This window comes from Sorex araneus, chromosome 2 (genome assembly GCF_027595985.1).
Source record: "Sorex araneus isolate mSorAra2 chromosome 2, mSorAra2.pri, whole genome shotgun sequence".
Lineage (NCBI taxonomy): Eukaryota > Metazoa > Chordata > Mammalia > Eulipotyphla > Soricidae > Sorex > Sorex araneus.
The window spans coordinates 154,791,231-154,808,166 of NC_073303.1; the positions used below are offsets into that span (position 1 = coordinate 154,791,231).

General features: G+C 36.2%; 1 protein-coding gene across 1 annotated transcript in view; it reads left to right on the plus strand.

The window, feature by feature from the left end:
• CBLB (Cbl proto-oncogene B) overlaps nucleotides 1-16,936 on the plus strand; it is a 214,526-nt gene that overhangs the window by 143,997 nt on the left and 53,593 nt on the right. Inside the window, exon 10 of the mRNA XM_004606734.2 lies at nucleotides 6,248-6,451. Coding sequence (XP_004606791.1) covers nucleotides 6,248-6,451 — 204 coding nt within the window. The remainder of the gene's footprint in view (nucleotides 1-6,247; nucleotides 6,452-16,936) is intronic.

The window sequence follows — 16,936 nt, forward strand, 5'->3', positions numbered from 1 at the left end:
TAAGAAGTTACTGAATTTCTGAAAATATTTTATCTCTAAAATACATATCTGTACCCAGTCTATTCTCAGTCTAAAATATATCTTTAGTTCTTTTTGTTGTTGTTGATTTTAATTCCCCATGTTCAGATCTGGGCTGAAATGATAGCACAGCGGTAGGGCATTCGCCTTTCACAAGGCCGACCAGTGTTCAATTTCTTCGCCCCTCTCGGAGAGCCCGGCAAGCTACCGAGAGTATCTCGCCCTCATGGCAGAGCCTGGCAAGCTACCCGTGGCTTACTCGATATGCCAAAAACAGTAACAATAAGTCTCACAATGAGAGACATTACTGGTGCCTGCTCAAACAAATTGATGAGCAACAGAATGACAGTGACAGTGACAGTGATGTTCAGATCTATAAAGTCTGCCAAGTGTATTTAAATCAAAAGTTACTGATACAGTTCTATGCATAATATACAGTATATTCAAATGAGACATATTGAAGCATGTATTCCTAAGACAACTTTTATTCAGCTGGAAGCCATATGATCCTCCAAAGGAATCCCAGGGCATTCCAAGTAGGCCAGAGGTGAAATTCGTGTAAATAGAAAGCCATGACCCATGACCAGCCACTAGAATAGTGAGGGCATTAGAGAAGATGCAAAGTAAGCAGTGGGCAATGGTCTGGAAAAAAAGGTTTAAGAAACTGGATGAGTGGGAAGGCATGAAATCATAAACCTAAAAGAATGCCCTCATATAGTCATCTTGAGAGCAAAATTAGTTAAAGTGTATGTAATGTTTGCATTTACAAAATTTTAAAGATCATAGTTGAGATACTATTTCCGTGTACAGATTGGAAAAGATGAATTATAGATGAAAGTGATGATATGGAGAAGATAGTTTTTATTTCTTTGGGTTTTTACATAGGGTTCTATTGAGGAATGAGAAAATTAAAAATTATTTTTCTTTTTTTTTCTGTCAATGTTCACTTCCCTAATAGTAATGATGAACCATGATTTCATTTACTATCATGAACTGGAAACACTAATTGTCATGTAAATGAATTTGTTTATCATGATTGTATTGCAGATGAGTTTCAGATGAGTATAGTATTCACTGATAATTTTTGTATGCTTTGGAAGAATTTCTAATTTGAGGAGGTGAAATCTACTAAGTTGATTACTATAGAATCTCATATGCATCTACCTAGTGATCTTAGAATGTGAATATCTTGGACATTAGGGAATGACTTTTTTATTGGTTTTCTTTTTTAACATATGATCCTTGTTCTTGCAATTAGATCTATATTGGCAAACATTTTTTTTTAATACTTGAGGCACAATTCTGATGAGTTATATGTTTACTAAAGACATTCTTAATGCATATTCAATCATCTCACTAGCTATTGACATGATTCTAGAGCAGAATACCAAAGTAGCATTTAAGCATTTAAGAATTAAACTTAATTTACAAATGACAGTTGTCATTTTACAGAGAAAGAGAGAATACTGAAAAGTTAAATCACCTTAGACTAAACACCATTTTGAAGACACATTTGGTGTAATGAGTCAAAATTCAAATGGATGTACAATGAAGCTTGTGTTTTTTGATCTACTGTGTAATTTCAAGTTTCAGCAAAGACAAAGCTCCACAAAGATATATTTTATGGCATAAGCTCATAAAGCAGCTCATATAAGTTTATAACATTAAACTTTCAGGTAGAATAGATGGAAAACTTAAGTTTTGTTTAAATGAACCATTCTGTCTTTCAGCAACAAGGTGCTATCGTTTCCACTCATCTTCACCCCTTTGCAAACTCAGTCTTTCAATTTTTTCAAGAACTGCACCAAAAAATAAGATGGCATCCTAAATCAAAATAACATGCATATTGATCTTGCAGACTCTCAGCAAAGCCCTTATAACTGAATAGTTTGGCTTTCCTTCCAGACACCATGCTAAAAATAGTAACTAATGTTGTAGATTGAGTGGATTAATTATCTTAAGGATTGTGTTGTTTCTGTTTTTAGATACATGTGCTAAAAATTTTATAGATGAATTTATAGGATGTATAAATTGTGATTAAAAATATTTAAAGGAAAATGAAGCAAGTGAAACATCTTTGGATGAAATTTAATTGTATGTGAATTGAAAATTAATGAATTTGAGTGAATGGTGCATCCAGATTTATTTTACTTTGCACCCTGCTTTTGAAATTTTCTGTAACCATTTACTTTTCTTTGTTTGTGGCTGTACCCAGCAATGCTCAGGACTTGGTTCTGTCTCTGTGCTCAGGTGTCATTCTTGGCAGCGTTCAGGGGACCATATGTCATTCTGGGGATCAAACCAGGATCAGGCACATGCAAGGAAAATGCCTTAACCCCTCTAGTATTTCTCCAGCCCCTTGTAATAATTTTTAAGTGTATGAGTGAGGTATTTGTTTAGGACCCAGAGCACTGCTTTCTTTCCTGCACAGACTAATAATACAGCAAACAATAACTCCCTAGTCTTGTTCTTAAATATTAGAACTCTGCATTTGAAAAGACCTTATGCAGACTTGTAAGAGATTCCACTCCAGGCACATACTCCGACTAATGCATAGGAGCTTTTACCTTGATGACAACATATTGAATATTCACTTAGGTTCGATTTTCTTTCTATTGAAAAAAATAGGAGAAATGATGACCTTTCCTTTGTTATTTACTCCGCGTTAAAAAATATCTATGTGAAGAGGTTATGTGAAGAGATGATAAAAAAAAATAGATCTCAGGTGCTGGAGTGATAGCACAGCGGGTAGGGCGCTTGCCTTGCACGCGGCCGACCCGGGTTCGATCCCCAGCATCCCATATGGTCCCCTGAGCACCGCCAGGAGTAACTCCTGAGTGCAAAGCCAGGAGTAACCCCTGTGCATCGCCGGGTGAGACCCAAAAAGCAAAAAAAAAAAAAAAAAATAGATCTCAGTTATATGATATGTAAAATGTTATGCAGTTTAACTAAGTTGTCTTGAAGCTCACCAGATGTTAGCATATTGAACAGTAGACCACAAAAAAAAAGGTTTTGTATAACACGCCAGTATTTCTTCACATTATATTAACTTGCCTGTTTTACCATTCCAAGTTTCTTTCCCAAATTGTGCAACAGTAGATGAATAAGGGAATACTGCATTTCCTTTTTTTTTTTTTTTTTTTTTTTTAAATTTTTATTAAATCACCATGTGGAAAGTTACAAAGTTCTCAGGTTTATATGTCAGTTATACAATATTCAAACACCCATCCCATCACCAGTGCCCAAATTCCACCACCAGGAACCCCAGTTTACCCCCCGCCCCCACGCCCTACCCCCTACTGTATAACTAATGAATTTCACTTCATTTTTTCTTTACCTTGATTACATTCCATAATTCAACACAAAACTCACTATAGTTGACATAACTCTCTCTCTCTCTTTTTTTTCTCTTTTTCATTTTCCATTTTTTTTTTTTTAATTTTTCCCCCTCATCCCCCTTCCTGCGCCTCATAGTATGGTGTACTCCACGCCACGTTGGCCAGCGTGGGGCTTTTGCTTAGCTCATAGTCCAGAGGTGGCTGTTACATTAAGAACCTTCAATATTTCAACAAAAACTTACTGTTATTATTTGGAGTTTCCCCCCCAAGTCTGACCTGTTCCAATGGAACCCTTTCACATTGATGACAATTATAAATGTTAAGTCGCGCGGACGCGGCAGCGTCCGCGCGGTTTTGGATTTCTGTATAAAGTCCTGGGGAAATTCTGCCAGAAATTACATATTTCCTCCGTTAGCCGGTGTGGGGCAAAGGCTTAATTCACAGTCTCCATACATGGGTGCAGGCACTTGCTGGAACCCCAATTCCTAAAGCTGTCTCTGGTTCCCGCTTGTTCCACATCCACCGGCTCTGCAGGGGCATGGGCGCCCGGGCCGAAAACCCGGCCGGCCGGAGCCGAGCACGGGCCCGACTGGGGCTGGCTCTGTATCCTGCGGCTGTTTCAAGTTCAAAGCACACATTTTTTTTTTTTTTTTTCCGCGCCACCAAGTTCGTACCTTCTCAACGGACCCACAAAATGTCGGACTCCACGCCTTCTCCCGGAGGGGAGAGAGACCAAGAAGGAAGGTTCTTTCCTCCGTTAGCCGGCGTGGGGCAAAGGCTTAATTCACAGTCTCCATACATGGGTGCAGGCACTTGCTGGAACCCCAATTCCTAAAGCTGTCTCTGGTTCCCGCTTGTTCCACATCCACCGGCTCTGCAGGGGCATGGGCGCCCGGGCCGAAAACCCGGCCGGCCGGAGCCGAGCACGGGCCCGACTTGCATTTCCTTTTTATTAACCAATCCAAAATGTGTTCTTTTTTTGTCTGAGAGTCTGTGTGGAGACCAGCTCTGTTGTTGATGGGAGGAACACTCTAGGGCCCAGCCCCAGGGCCTCTTTGCATTGCCCCGTGCAAGTAGGGGGAGCCATGCTTTCCCACCATTCCAAAGAGATGACACAATCTTAAATACCACAGGATTTATTTAGGAAGTTTGGCTCTCTGTATTGCTTCAAAGATGCAATGTCTTTGAAAGGTTTGGTTCATCTCTAAAATGGTGCTGATGCATCCCATTTCTGCTTAAGAAAGATTTTTGCTTTGGGTTTCTTGTTGTTGTTGTTGTTGTTGTTGTTGTTTTGTTCTTTTTATTTTCTTTTGGCTTTTGGGTCACACCCGGCAAAGCTCAGGGGTTACTCCTGGCCATGTTCAGGGGATCATATGGAATGCCAGGGACTGAACCTGGGTCAGCTGCATACAAGGCAAATGCCCTACCCACTGTACTATCACTCCAGTCCTGTATTTTGGCTGTTTTTTCTGTGTTTGTTTTTTAAGGAAAATACTGTAGTGAATTTCAAGTATTGTATATCACTAGAAGCAGCATTCTCTGCAGAGCAAGGAAGGAGATGTGCCCCCCGTTTTTTTTTTTTATCAGAGTTGAATTCTTGTTTTTTGTTTTTTGTTTTTTTTTTGCTTTTTGGGTCACACCCAGTGATGCTCAGGGGTCACTCCTGGCTCTGTACTCAGGAATTACCCCTGGCCTTGCTCAGGGTACCATATGGGATGCTGGGAATCGAACCCGGGTTGACCGTGTGCAAGGCAAACGCCCTACCCGCTGTGTTATCACTCCAGCCCCAAGAGTTGAATTCTTAATGAAATAAATTTTAAGAAATGGAATTGAGAGATTTTGAGAAAACTTTCCATTATCAATACATTTGAAAGCAAGAAGAAGGATAAAACTTAATGTCTCAGATTTAGCTTTATACTTTAATGAAAGGTGAGTCAGAATGACCAGCTCTCAGGATGGTGAATTCTGAATGTATATGTTCATGTTTTCCACCTGGTAATAAAATTACTTTAAAATAAGATTTTGGAAGCATTAAAATAAGGACAAAAAATTATTTTTCCTAATGTTGTATATAAAGGAATTTTTCCAGAACTGATTTTAAAATGACTGTTTTAGTTGATACTAGTTTATTAGTTTATATTTCATCTTTTAATCAGAATTCTTTTTAGATTTTGGTTTTTGGTTTGGGACCACATCTGACAATGCTCTGATATCACTTTCGGCAGGTCTCAGGGACCAAATGTGGTGCTGGGGTTTTGACCCAGTTCTTTCCCATACAAAGCAAGCACCTTACCTCTGTTACTATCTTTCTGGCCCTGAAATATCCTTTACATAACATATAAATTATTAGTGGTTTCTTTTATAGAGAGATGTGATTCAGTTATCAGTTTTCTATAGAATTGTAAAGTTTTGATATCATTGAAAATGTTTGAACAATCAAAATAAAATTAGATTCATTTTCAGTGGCAAACTACATTTTTTAAATGATGCATTGCTTTCTCAAAAATTACATATAAAATGCCAAAGGAAAAAAAAGCTTTGAACTCCTAGCATTGTTCAGTTTATCTCAGAAATGGGTGAAATATGAGACTTCTCTTGCGTGTTCTTTGATAGCATAGTTTAAAGAAATGTTTCTTTTGAAAATTCGACATTTAAAATATAGAATAGCATTTTTGCAATAATAAATTATGATAATGTAAAATAATTGATATATAAACCATATATTACAATGATTTTTCTTTCCAAGATCTGATTTAATATGTATCTTCCCCCACCGTAAAACTTTTTTGGTATCATTTTTCTTTATTGTCAAACTTGGCCCATCCCAGAACAGTTTCTTTGTATAAAATCTAATCATTATGCATGTTTGTTTCTTTGTTTGTTTATTTCAGGAGTCAGATGGCCAGGGCTGCCCCTTCTGTCGCTGTGAAATAAAAGGAACTGAGCCCATAATTGTTGACCCCTTTGATCCAAGAGATGAAGGATCAAGATGCTGCAGCATCATCGACCCCTTTGGCTTGCCAATGCTAGACTTGGATGATGATGATGACCGCGAGGAGTCCTTGATGATGAGCCGGTTGGCAAATGTTCGAAAGGTATAACAAGAAGATATGGTATGAGTCAGTGTAGTTTGTGGACATGTGAAAAAAAACAAAACAAAACTCTAATTAATGGGGTATAGTTAAATATTTTAGGTCTGAGAAAGATTGTGAAATCAGCAGAAAGGGGGAATGTAAAGAAAAAAAGGTAGCAACCTGATCAAATTATAGTCTGAGAATAAACTTGACTCTTTTCTTTATTAAAAGCAAGATAAAAATAGTGAAATTTTTTTGTGCGTAGAATCAAACATTATCCAAGAATGGCAATAGCAGATCTGTGAAGAGAGATCTTGACATATGGTGGCCGAGGGACATCCCTTAAATGTCTGGAGTTCATGCCAGTCATACAGAATCCAGGTCTGATTCCTGCTCTTGCTTAGTCCCTCAAACCCTTATGGTCCCCAGCCCTGTTGAGTGCAAGTAGTACTGGCAAAAAACTGACCTGGGTTGACCACAGAGCAACATGAGCACTGCTTGGAAGATCCTTCCCAACAATGCTAAGATATGAAACTGTTTAAAATAGTCTTCGTTGAGATGAAGTCTAGAAGTCTTTGTTGAGATGAAGTACTTGATAGTTTCATTTGCTTTTCTGTTTGCCCTTGGGCCACACTCAGCAGATGTTGGGGTATGTCAGTAAATGTCAGTAAATCCTCCTGACTAGGCAGCCAATAATCAGACCTGGAGGTAATTTGGGGGCCATATCCCGTGCCTGGGATCATACTTGGCTCTGCTATGCGCAAGGCAAGAGCCTTAAACCCTATATTATCTTCTGGCCCCTGATAATTATTTTTCTTATCAGGACAGACAGCATACTACATGACAGAAATGACAGAAAATTTACTTTGACAAATCTACCATAGTCTGGATTTTGCTTATCAATATTGCTGACACAGAATTAACTTAATTCATTGAGAGTGGATGTTATTTCCTAATTGGAATTTCTGAAGTCATTCTCACAGAACCAATTGAAAAAAATTGAAGAAAATAATTCCAATTGAATAATTGGCAAATAGATATATAATGAATGCAAAAATTGAGCACTTAGGGAAAATGCTATTCTTGGTACAGAAAGATACAGGAATTTAAGATTACACCTGGTTCGTAAAATTCAGATATTTTCATTTTCAGTATTAGCGTTGACAGTGTCATGTGACAGGTTCTACTAATATGGTATCTATGTGCCCTCGGTTTTTTTTTTTTTTTGATTCATGGAAGAGCTCAATAACTGGACTGAGTATTCATCTCTGCTTAACTTATTCAGTTATTCCAAATTCCTATAGAACCATCACTGCAACCCAGTGGAATTTGGCAAGTAATATAAATCCTGTTTGAGACCTAATGAAATTAAAATAATATGTAATGGTGTTCAGATTATATTCGTTACATGTGTCTGTCTGTAGAATGGTAACACTTGGTGCAGAGAATATTTGAGGTCTGTCTTTGTATTTTGTCAAAGTTTGCCCTTGGTCTACTGTGTTTTCTGTATTCCAGTAAGCACCAAAGATATCCCATTAGTAGTTTTATGTATGAGATATGTTAATATTACCTACCTTAAATTTTGCTCTAGTCTGGGATGATTTTTTTAATCTTTCATCTCATTTTTAAAGATGTCTTAATTGAAGAACATCTTTCAATTTTCGCTTTTATAATTTTATGAATTTCAAAATTAAGCCCTTAGAGAAATTACTGCTGATTCTATCTCCTTTAACCTAGACACAAAACATTTAATTTTTTATTGTTTTGAAGTTTGAAATCATTTGACATAAAAAGTATAAGAAAGGAAGTAGTTTCTGTAAGAAATCTAAAAAAAGAGAGGATAAAACTCAGTTTGAAATAGAATTAGAATTAATTTTAAGATGAACTTTTAACCAGTAAACGATTATTAATATACTTTTATCAGCACTTCTTTTTTTATGTATTTATTCTCCAAACAACTTGAACAGATAAGCAGTGTTCTCACTTGTCAGGAAAGACATAAAATTCAGACTAGTCATATGATTTGGCTGTGTTAATTAGTTTTCTGAGCCAGGATTCAAAGTTATGTTTTCCGGATAATAATACAGTCATATATGTAACAACTCATATTGAAGTCCTTCACATTCAAAGTTATAAAAAGGCAGCTGTTAAGTCAGATTATGTACTGTACCCTGTGACATTTATCATAGATTATAATTTTAACTAATATCAGTAATAAAATAATGTCATATATGATTTTAGTGACCTGGCACTGGTCTTGTTTTTTTTTTTTTTTTTGTAATCATTGAACTCATTTGTTCATCATATCAGCCTAGTGGAGAAACTGCATTTGTTATCCTGTCTTACTCAGTCAGAACTCATGGAAAAGAAACAAAAAGCAATCTGCTATGATTTTGTTGCCATTCTATAACAGAATTGTTCATTGGTTCATGTGTCTTTCATTTTAAAACTATTGTTGAGCCATCATCTACCACTGCTGCCATTCCTGTCTTTAGAACATGCAAAACATTGTAGTTTGTTGAGGAATATCTACCTATAATATGAAGGTCTTTTTTATATCTGTAATATATTGTGCAGATGAATAGTTACTCCCAGTGAGGTTTTAACCTGAATTTAAAGACACATATAACTGTGATCTGTTGATATAACCAATAAAATTATTTATGCTAAACAGAATGACTTGCCAGATACATAAATAAATTCAATAAGGTCTTACTAATTGATATGTTACAATAAAATAGGTCCATCCATACACTAGTCAGTATGTAAATTAGATTTCATTAAAATTTAATGAAGTTTTAAAATGTAATTCTTCAGTCACACTTGATATATTTTAAGTACTTAGTAATCACTTTTGTCTGATACTTAACAGATTAAACTATATGCAGTTAATTTACTATAGCAGAGGTGGGGAATATTCATCTGTATAAGACCTACAAAATCTTATGTGTTGGTGTTGGTGTTGCCCTGGTAGATGAGGGAACAGGCACTTACACTCCTTACTGGCTGCTTGCAGCCCATCAGTCTTATTGTTTGGACCTCAGATATAAATATCCAAATTACCCTTGGCAGAAAAAACTTCCCACCCTGCATCACAGGTATTGAAATAGATGTTATAGAAAGATGTAGTAGAAATACCTGTTTTCCATTACTGGACCAAAATGTTAAGAGTTCAATCCTGAAGACCTTGAAGATTATATTTTTTTGGGGGGGGGGAGTTGGGAGCCACACCAAAAGCAATGCAGCACCGACTCTTGGCTCTATAGTCAGAAATGAACCTTGGCATTCTTAGGGGTCCATACACAGTGCCAGGGAATTGAACAAGCACTTCATGCAAAGCAGGTGCCTTAACCCATATGCTCTCTCTCGGGCCCCAGTCCTGCAGATTCATACTGAAAGATGTTACAGTCTTAATACAAAAACATTTCATTTAAGAGCCTGTGGTTTTTAACATGTTCTGGGTCTTTCAGTATAATAATCTACAGTGAATCAGCAAGCTATGTCTGATTTTGAGTTTTGGTGAGATAGGAATTACTTTATATTTTAACAGGCAGCATATTTACACAACATTATAAATACCTATATAATTACCTGATTTTTGAAAAGTCTAAAATATTTAGTTTTACCCTTTCAAGAAAATATTTACAGACCCTAAATCTAGAGGATAATAAAGCAATTAAAGAATGAGTACTGAATGCAGGGATGGTAGGGAATGACAGAAAATATTAGAGAAATATAGGACAGCACAAGTAGTTCAAGTGACCTACCTGGACATTAAAATGCCTGTTAAGAAAAGGCATTTTAATTTGCTTTACTTAATAGTCATTCTTTCAGTGATCCATGGCACTGAAAAGGAGTTGAACTTTAATATTTCTTTCTAGAACTTTGTATGCCTTCCAGCTTTCAGTGGTGTTGGGAGGAGGCAGGGGAGGGTGCATTTACCCTATCTGGGTTTGGGAAAGTTACTGTCATGGCTTGTTTTCCACTGAATTAAGTTGAAGCTTGTTTCAGTCACAGCCCTGACAATGCAGTGGAATCAGGAGTAATTTAGAATGGACGTCAAACTGCTCAAAAGTGACTCCCATGGTTTTCAGAGATCTTTTTCCCCAGGCTCAAGACCGTGCATGTTTTGTTCACTCTGGCAGGCAGTGAGCTTTCTGTCAAGGGAGCTGGGGAATTTTTGCATCCCTCTCATCTTTGGTTTCCTGGAAAAAAGAGAGAGAAGAAAGAGAGAGAGAAAGAATGATGCTTCTCAATATTATCCCCAAAGTCCCATTTCAGTGATTTATTTGGCGCTCAACAGTGTCTTTTAATAAAGGTTTTTACTAATCATTGTTTCATTGCCTATGAAAGATTGTGGAGAAATTAAAGAATTTGTAATTATTTGTCTTTAAAAGAAGAGGAACCATAATTCCTATTTAAATGGTTTTGTGTGAACTCCTTTGCCTCTAATCAAACAGACTGTGAATTTTGTATTTCACCAAACTCACATGTTCTTTAAGGGCTGGGACTTAATATTTTGCAACTTTTCATCTTCATTTCTACCCGACAGGCTTTATCTGGTCCTGCTTTACAGTTGAGTGTCTAGATATTACCTAATCACTTGACACACTTGTTTTTCTATCTAAATTATCTTCATCTCTTTTGCTAACCCTTTCAGTTCAAATCAACCGTGATGTTCAAATAAATGTATTCATTTGTTCCCTTTAGTTTTATAATTAGTTTCTATTTTGGTGCCACATTTAGCTGTGCTCATGAATTACTCCTAGTTCTGTGCTGTTTCACCCCTGCAGGGCTTTGGAGGACCATCTGAGGTTTGGGGATCACAACTGGGTTAGTTGTATGTAAGGCAAGTGCCTTACCAGCTGTGTATGGTCTCTCTCTGGGATTTAAAAAATTTTCCTCATTTAAAATTTGATCACTTTTGAAAATTCATTTTATCAACACCTAGAGTCACTGTCAAACACTGTTCAACAGAATGATTGCATTTTCTCTGTTCTGCCGTTTCAAATACATATCCCCTCTTATTCGGAGCACTGATTATACAGTGAAATTGTTCTGCCTATCTTAAGTGTATGACATTCTTTAAATTACTGGTGCTTCCATCAGAGCATAAAGGACTGAGTTCTTTTTATATTCTTTGTTGCCAGTGCGGTATTTTGTGACTGAATTTATTAATAGTAGCATACTGCTGACCTTAGAGAGCACAGTTTTACTTTATAAGTATAGTTAACAATGCTAATCTCTACAGACTTAAAACCTGTAATGTAGCATGATCATTAATCTTTCTATCTGTAAGTTATTTTGTGTTTACCTAGGAGTTGTTTAGATTTTGCTTGAAATTGTGTTATTGACCGTGTTCCTTAGCTGTCAGAATTTCTAGAATGATTGTTTCTGATATGAGTCCTCAGAGGAAGTCCAGGATATGATTGGTAAGATTATATCTTCCTTTCTGACTTCACTCAGATCAAAACTAAGAAAAGATGTTTTTGCTAGTCAGTTTTGTTTCATTTTGCTAGAGGTGTAGCATGATGAGTCTTAATATGATGTTCCTTAGCAGTTGTGTTGACATAATATCCTCTAACTATACTTAGTTATAAAGAAAATGAAGTTGTGTGTACAAAATATAAATGTTGACAGACTGACCTAATTATGAACTGACATATTTTCTTAGGCATATTTTTAAAAACAGTATATAAAAATCAGGAATTGAAAACATAGTACAATATTCTCAGTGCATGCCATGAATGTATAAGGCTCAGGTTTGATCCCTACCACCACAGGGTCCCCCAAACACTGCCAGGAGAAACACACAAACAAGAACCCTGAGTAGCAGCCAGCCAGCACCAGGGGTGGCCCATAAACCAATAAAACCAAAAACGAACCATAAATCTTAATGACCGCATAAGAACAGAATCAAGTATGGATAGAGGTCATACTTTTGACTTTTCTTATTTGCTGTCTAATATTGTCATCATCAACTAAAGTGTGTATTGCTGATAACAACTGAACATATCATTGAACTTTTTGCTTTGCTTGTAAGTATGAAGAACTTGTATAATTCCTGATCTGATGAAAGAGAATGGTCTATCCAGTTTAGAACTTTTTCCAGTGTTTTTAGGAAATTATTGCATTTAATGTGACTTAGATTGTAACTACAGGACAGAGTCCATACTAAGCAGTAAATAACAAAATTACATTAGAAATGAAATACATAAATAACCAGATATTTTAAATTCAGAATACAGCTCCTAACCACACTTATTTCTACCACCTGAAAGTACTTAGAAATGTGTGGTGACTTTGATTATCATAATGAGTGAGAGGGTTTAGAGAAACAGCTGACATTTACTAGACAGAACCCTAGAAAAATGCGCTCCAAAGCAGCCGATAAAGAAGATTAGACCCAGAGTGCCTGTAGTTCTCCCTTCCCTCCCTTCTCTCAGAATCCTGGAGGATAGGAAGTCCCCCAGAAGCACAGGTTTGGCCTTCCCCATTCTTTATTTTCATTGTAAATAAAATCTGTCATACATAATAGCATTTTTTTTCCTTTTTATTAGTAAGTGATTACAAAGGAAAAGACTCTCAGTCTTGGTGCTAAATAATGTTCCTGGGAACCTTGAAGACATTGTTACACTTTTGTCCAAAAAAAAAAACGTTGCAGTTTTGTAGTAGTTCAGGAGAACAAGCACTCCCATTCTCAATTTCAGATTGGATTGCTGAGACAGTGTGAGTTCCTGGAGAGCAGAGGACAGATCTGGCTCTTTTAATTCTCAGAACTTTCCGTAGTTCCTGGCAAACAATTTACCATTGAGAAAGCTTTCTTCTGAGAGAAATGGCAATGTTTCCACTGTTTTTAAATACAGTTCTGGTTCTGGAGTCAGCTTTCTGGGTTCAAATTTTTGTTATATTACTTTGGTTCTACATGCCTCTTAGGGATTACTCTGAAACCCTACCTTTTTAAGGTTGAGATTAAATGAGGTAACATAAGTAAAACAATTCAAACAGCATTGTTAAGCATTAATTGGTATTAATGTTAAATTCTATATACGTGTGTATAAAGTATTAATAGCCTTGAAATCCTGCTCTACTGAACTCAATATTAGTATTTTTCTGCATAATTCTATGTTTTTCCTTATAAAAGATAGTACCTTTGTGATAATCCCCAACTATGACTTATTTGCTCCAAAAGGACTTGGGTATTTTATTTACCATCTCTATGTAATAAAAAGTAAACGGCTATTTTATTTACCATCTCTATGTAATAAAAAGTAAACAACTGTTACTACTCCCAGTATTTTATATAAATTTCTAGTAGTTTTCAGTTTATTACTAGTAATTTGTAGTAATTTTGTATTAAATATTCCATAAGTTTCTGATAAAATATAAATAATAAGGATTAAAAATTCATTTTACACACAAATCAAACGTGGTGTTAGTAAGATGCCTACTTACTAATTTTATAAGGAGAGCTGGGGTGTCATTCCTTCCCTTCTTTTGAATACCTTTGTTTTGCTTTGGGGGCCACACCTGTGTCTGTGCTTAAGGTTCACTGTTAGGGGATCCTGCTTGTGATCAAATCTGGGGTTCCTACATGCAAAGCATCAACTCAGCAGTTTGTTGAGAAAATTGTTCTATTTCTCTGGTCCCTAGAAATGATTTTTGGGTGGTTTTGTTTAATTCATATGTATTAAGACTTAGAACAGTCTTAGATTCAGAGCAAAAGTGAAAGGAAATTAGTGATAGCCCACGTATCTTCTGCCCTCACAAGCAGATAACCTCCCCCATTATCCACACTCCCAAGCAGAGTAATGCACTCATCATAACTGATAACCCCTCATGATAGCCAGTATCATCCAGAGTCCCTAGTTTACATAAACATTCTAATCTTGGACCATTGTATAGTGGTGCCATTATAGTATGAAGAACATTTCTATTCCCCAAAGATCCGCTGTTGAATGTTCAATTTATTGTTTCTGCACCTACTACCCACTCTAGCCCCCACTGCAGCCATGGTTTATCATTTTCAGAATATCATGTTGTGGGGGTCAGAGACTTGGCAGCTTTCTCAGATGAGTTTCTTTCACTTAGTAGACACAATTTAGATTCCTTCATGGCTTGCATCTTTTCATGGGTTGACATGGCTCATTTCTTTTTATTGCAGAATCATGTTTCATTTTATAGGTCTACCACACTTCATTTATTCATTCACCCTCTGAAGGGTATCTCGATTGCATCTAAGTTTTGATAGTTATGGGAAAAAAGCAGTTATAAACATCAGTGCAGAATTTATAAGAACTTAAGTTTCCAGCTTCTTTGGATAAATATCAAGGAGCGCTTTTGCTATTTTTTTGGTAAGTGTATGTTTAGTTCTGTTTTTTAAAAAGGCCAAATTTAGAATGAAAATACCGTGGGTAGGGTGCTTGTCTTGCACATGATCAATCTGGGTTCAATCCTAAGTATCCCATATTGTCCTAGGAGTAATTTGAGAGCAGAGCCAAGGGTAACCCTGAGCATTGCCGGGTATAGCCAAAACAAACAAAAAATACCCCTAGCTAAATCTTTCTTCCAATGTGACTATATGTTGTTTTCTACCAGAAATGAGTAAGAGATCTTATTATTTCATATCCTTCCCAACATGTGGTGGTGTCAGTGCTCTGAATTTTACTTTCAGGAACATATATTATGGTATCATGATATCGCATTGTTTTGATTTATACTTCTTGATTGTATTTTCTCATATGCCTATATTTCACCTTATGTTCCAGCATGGTGAGATATCTTTAAATCTTTGGCACAGTTTAAAACTTAGTGGTTTTCTTTATGTTGAATTTTATGCATTTACGTTTTTTAGGTAACAATTTTTTTTTTTATTAAATGTCTTTTCCTAATATTTTTTTCTAGCCTGTTGCTTGTCTTTTTCATCTCCAGATGGCAGTATATCAAAAAGCTGACATTTTAAAAATTTAATAGTGTTTATCTTGTCCGTTATTTCTTTTGTGGATTATGCCTTTATGTTTTGTATTTTGTTTTTGAGAAAGCTCAGTGGGCTAGAGTGCCTGTTACTATGCAGGAAGCCTGAGATCGAGCCCTGGTGCCAATTGATCTCCTGAACACAGAGCTGGTCATTGGCAGGTGTATGCACATACACCCCAGCACACACCCAAGTAAAAGTGATCACTAATCCATGTGCTATCCTATGGATTCTAGTTTTATGATTTTTTTTTTACTTTATATTCAGGCTTGGGATCTATTTTGATTTAATTTTTTTTAAATGTTTAAGTTCTATGCTTAAATTTCTTTGTAGATATCCAGCTATTTTAGATTAATTTGTTGAAAAATTTACATTGCTTTATTATATTTACCTTTACTTCTTTGTCCAAGTTGACTCTTTTTTTTAAATCTTTTGCATCACTCCTCCCCTCCCTTAGTAGTCTGCCCTTATTCCCTTCCTTCTTCCTTCCTTCCTTCCTTCCTTCCTTCCTTCCTTCCTTCCTTCCTTCCTTCCTTCCTTCCTTCCTTCCTTCCTATTACTTCTGTTTTAGAGACACTCTTGAATTCAGGTAGTCTTCGTACTCTAACTTTGTTGATTTCTTTGAATATTGTTAGAATTATTTGGCTCTTTTGTCTCTAAACATTTTTGGACCAGTTTGTTAGTGTCCACAAATAACTTGCTGGGATTTTTATTAAATTGCTTTGAATCAAGCCTTGGGGAGATTCTTTTTTTTTTTTTTTATGTGAGTTCCTAAGTCCCCATAGCTTGATGCTTGTGGAGGTATAATAGGACAGGCTGAAAATTATTGTCTTGCTCTAATACCACATTCACCATAAAGCTTTAGTTTATTATCTAAAGGAGAATAGTAGTACTACTGTTTCATAGTAGAAAATAATAATACCATTGCCAGATATTATATGTTGTATATGTAAGTGTGTATTATAAATGTTTCTGTAATAGGGCTGGAGCAATAGCACAGCGGGTAGGGCGTTTGCCTTGCAAGCGGCCGACCCGGGTTCGATTCCCAGCATCCCATATGGTCCTCTGAGCACCGCCAGGAGTGATTCCTGAGTGCATGAGCCAGGAGTATCCCCTGTGCGTCGCCGGGTGTGACCAAAAAAAAAAAAAGCAAAAAAATGAAAAATAAAAAAATAAATGTTTCTGTAATACCTTCAGAATGGGCAATTATTTTACATACTTCCAGCTTTGATATGTTCAAAATCGCTGTGAGGAAAGAAGAACTAAGAGAATAGTAGCAAGGAAAGCACAATTAGAATATTCTATGTCATGAAAGTTTTATCAATGCTCTTTAAAAGTTATCAATGCTCTTTAATTTTCATGTATTTTGAGAAAATGGTAACCCTCTAAAAGCCCTTAATATTATTCTTATAATATGTACATCTGCCTTATTTCAATATGAAAGTTCATTAAGTAAAGATCTTGTTAGAAACTTTTTAAAATTGTCTTTGATTATCTGTGGGATTGTCAGGACTCTCGTCTTACTAGTAATT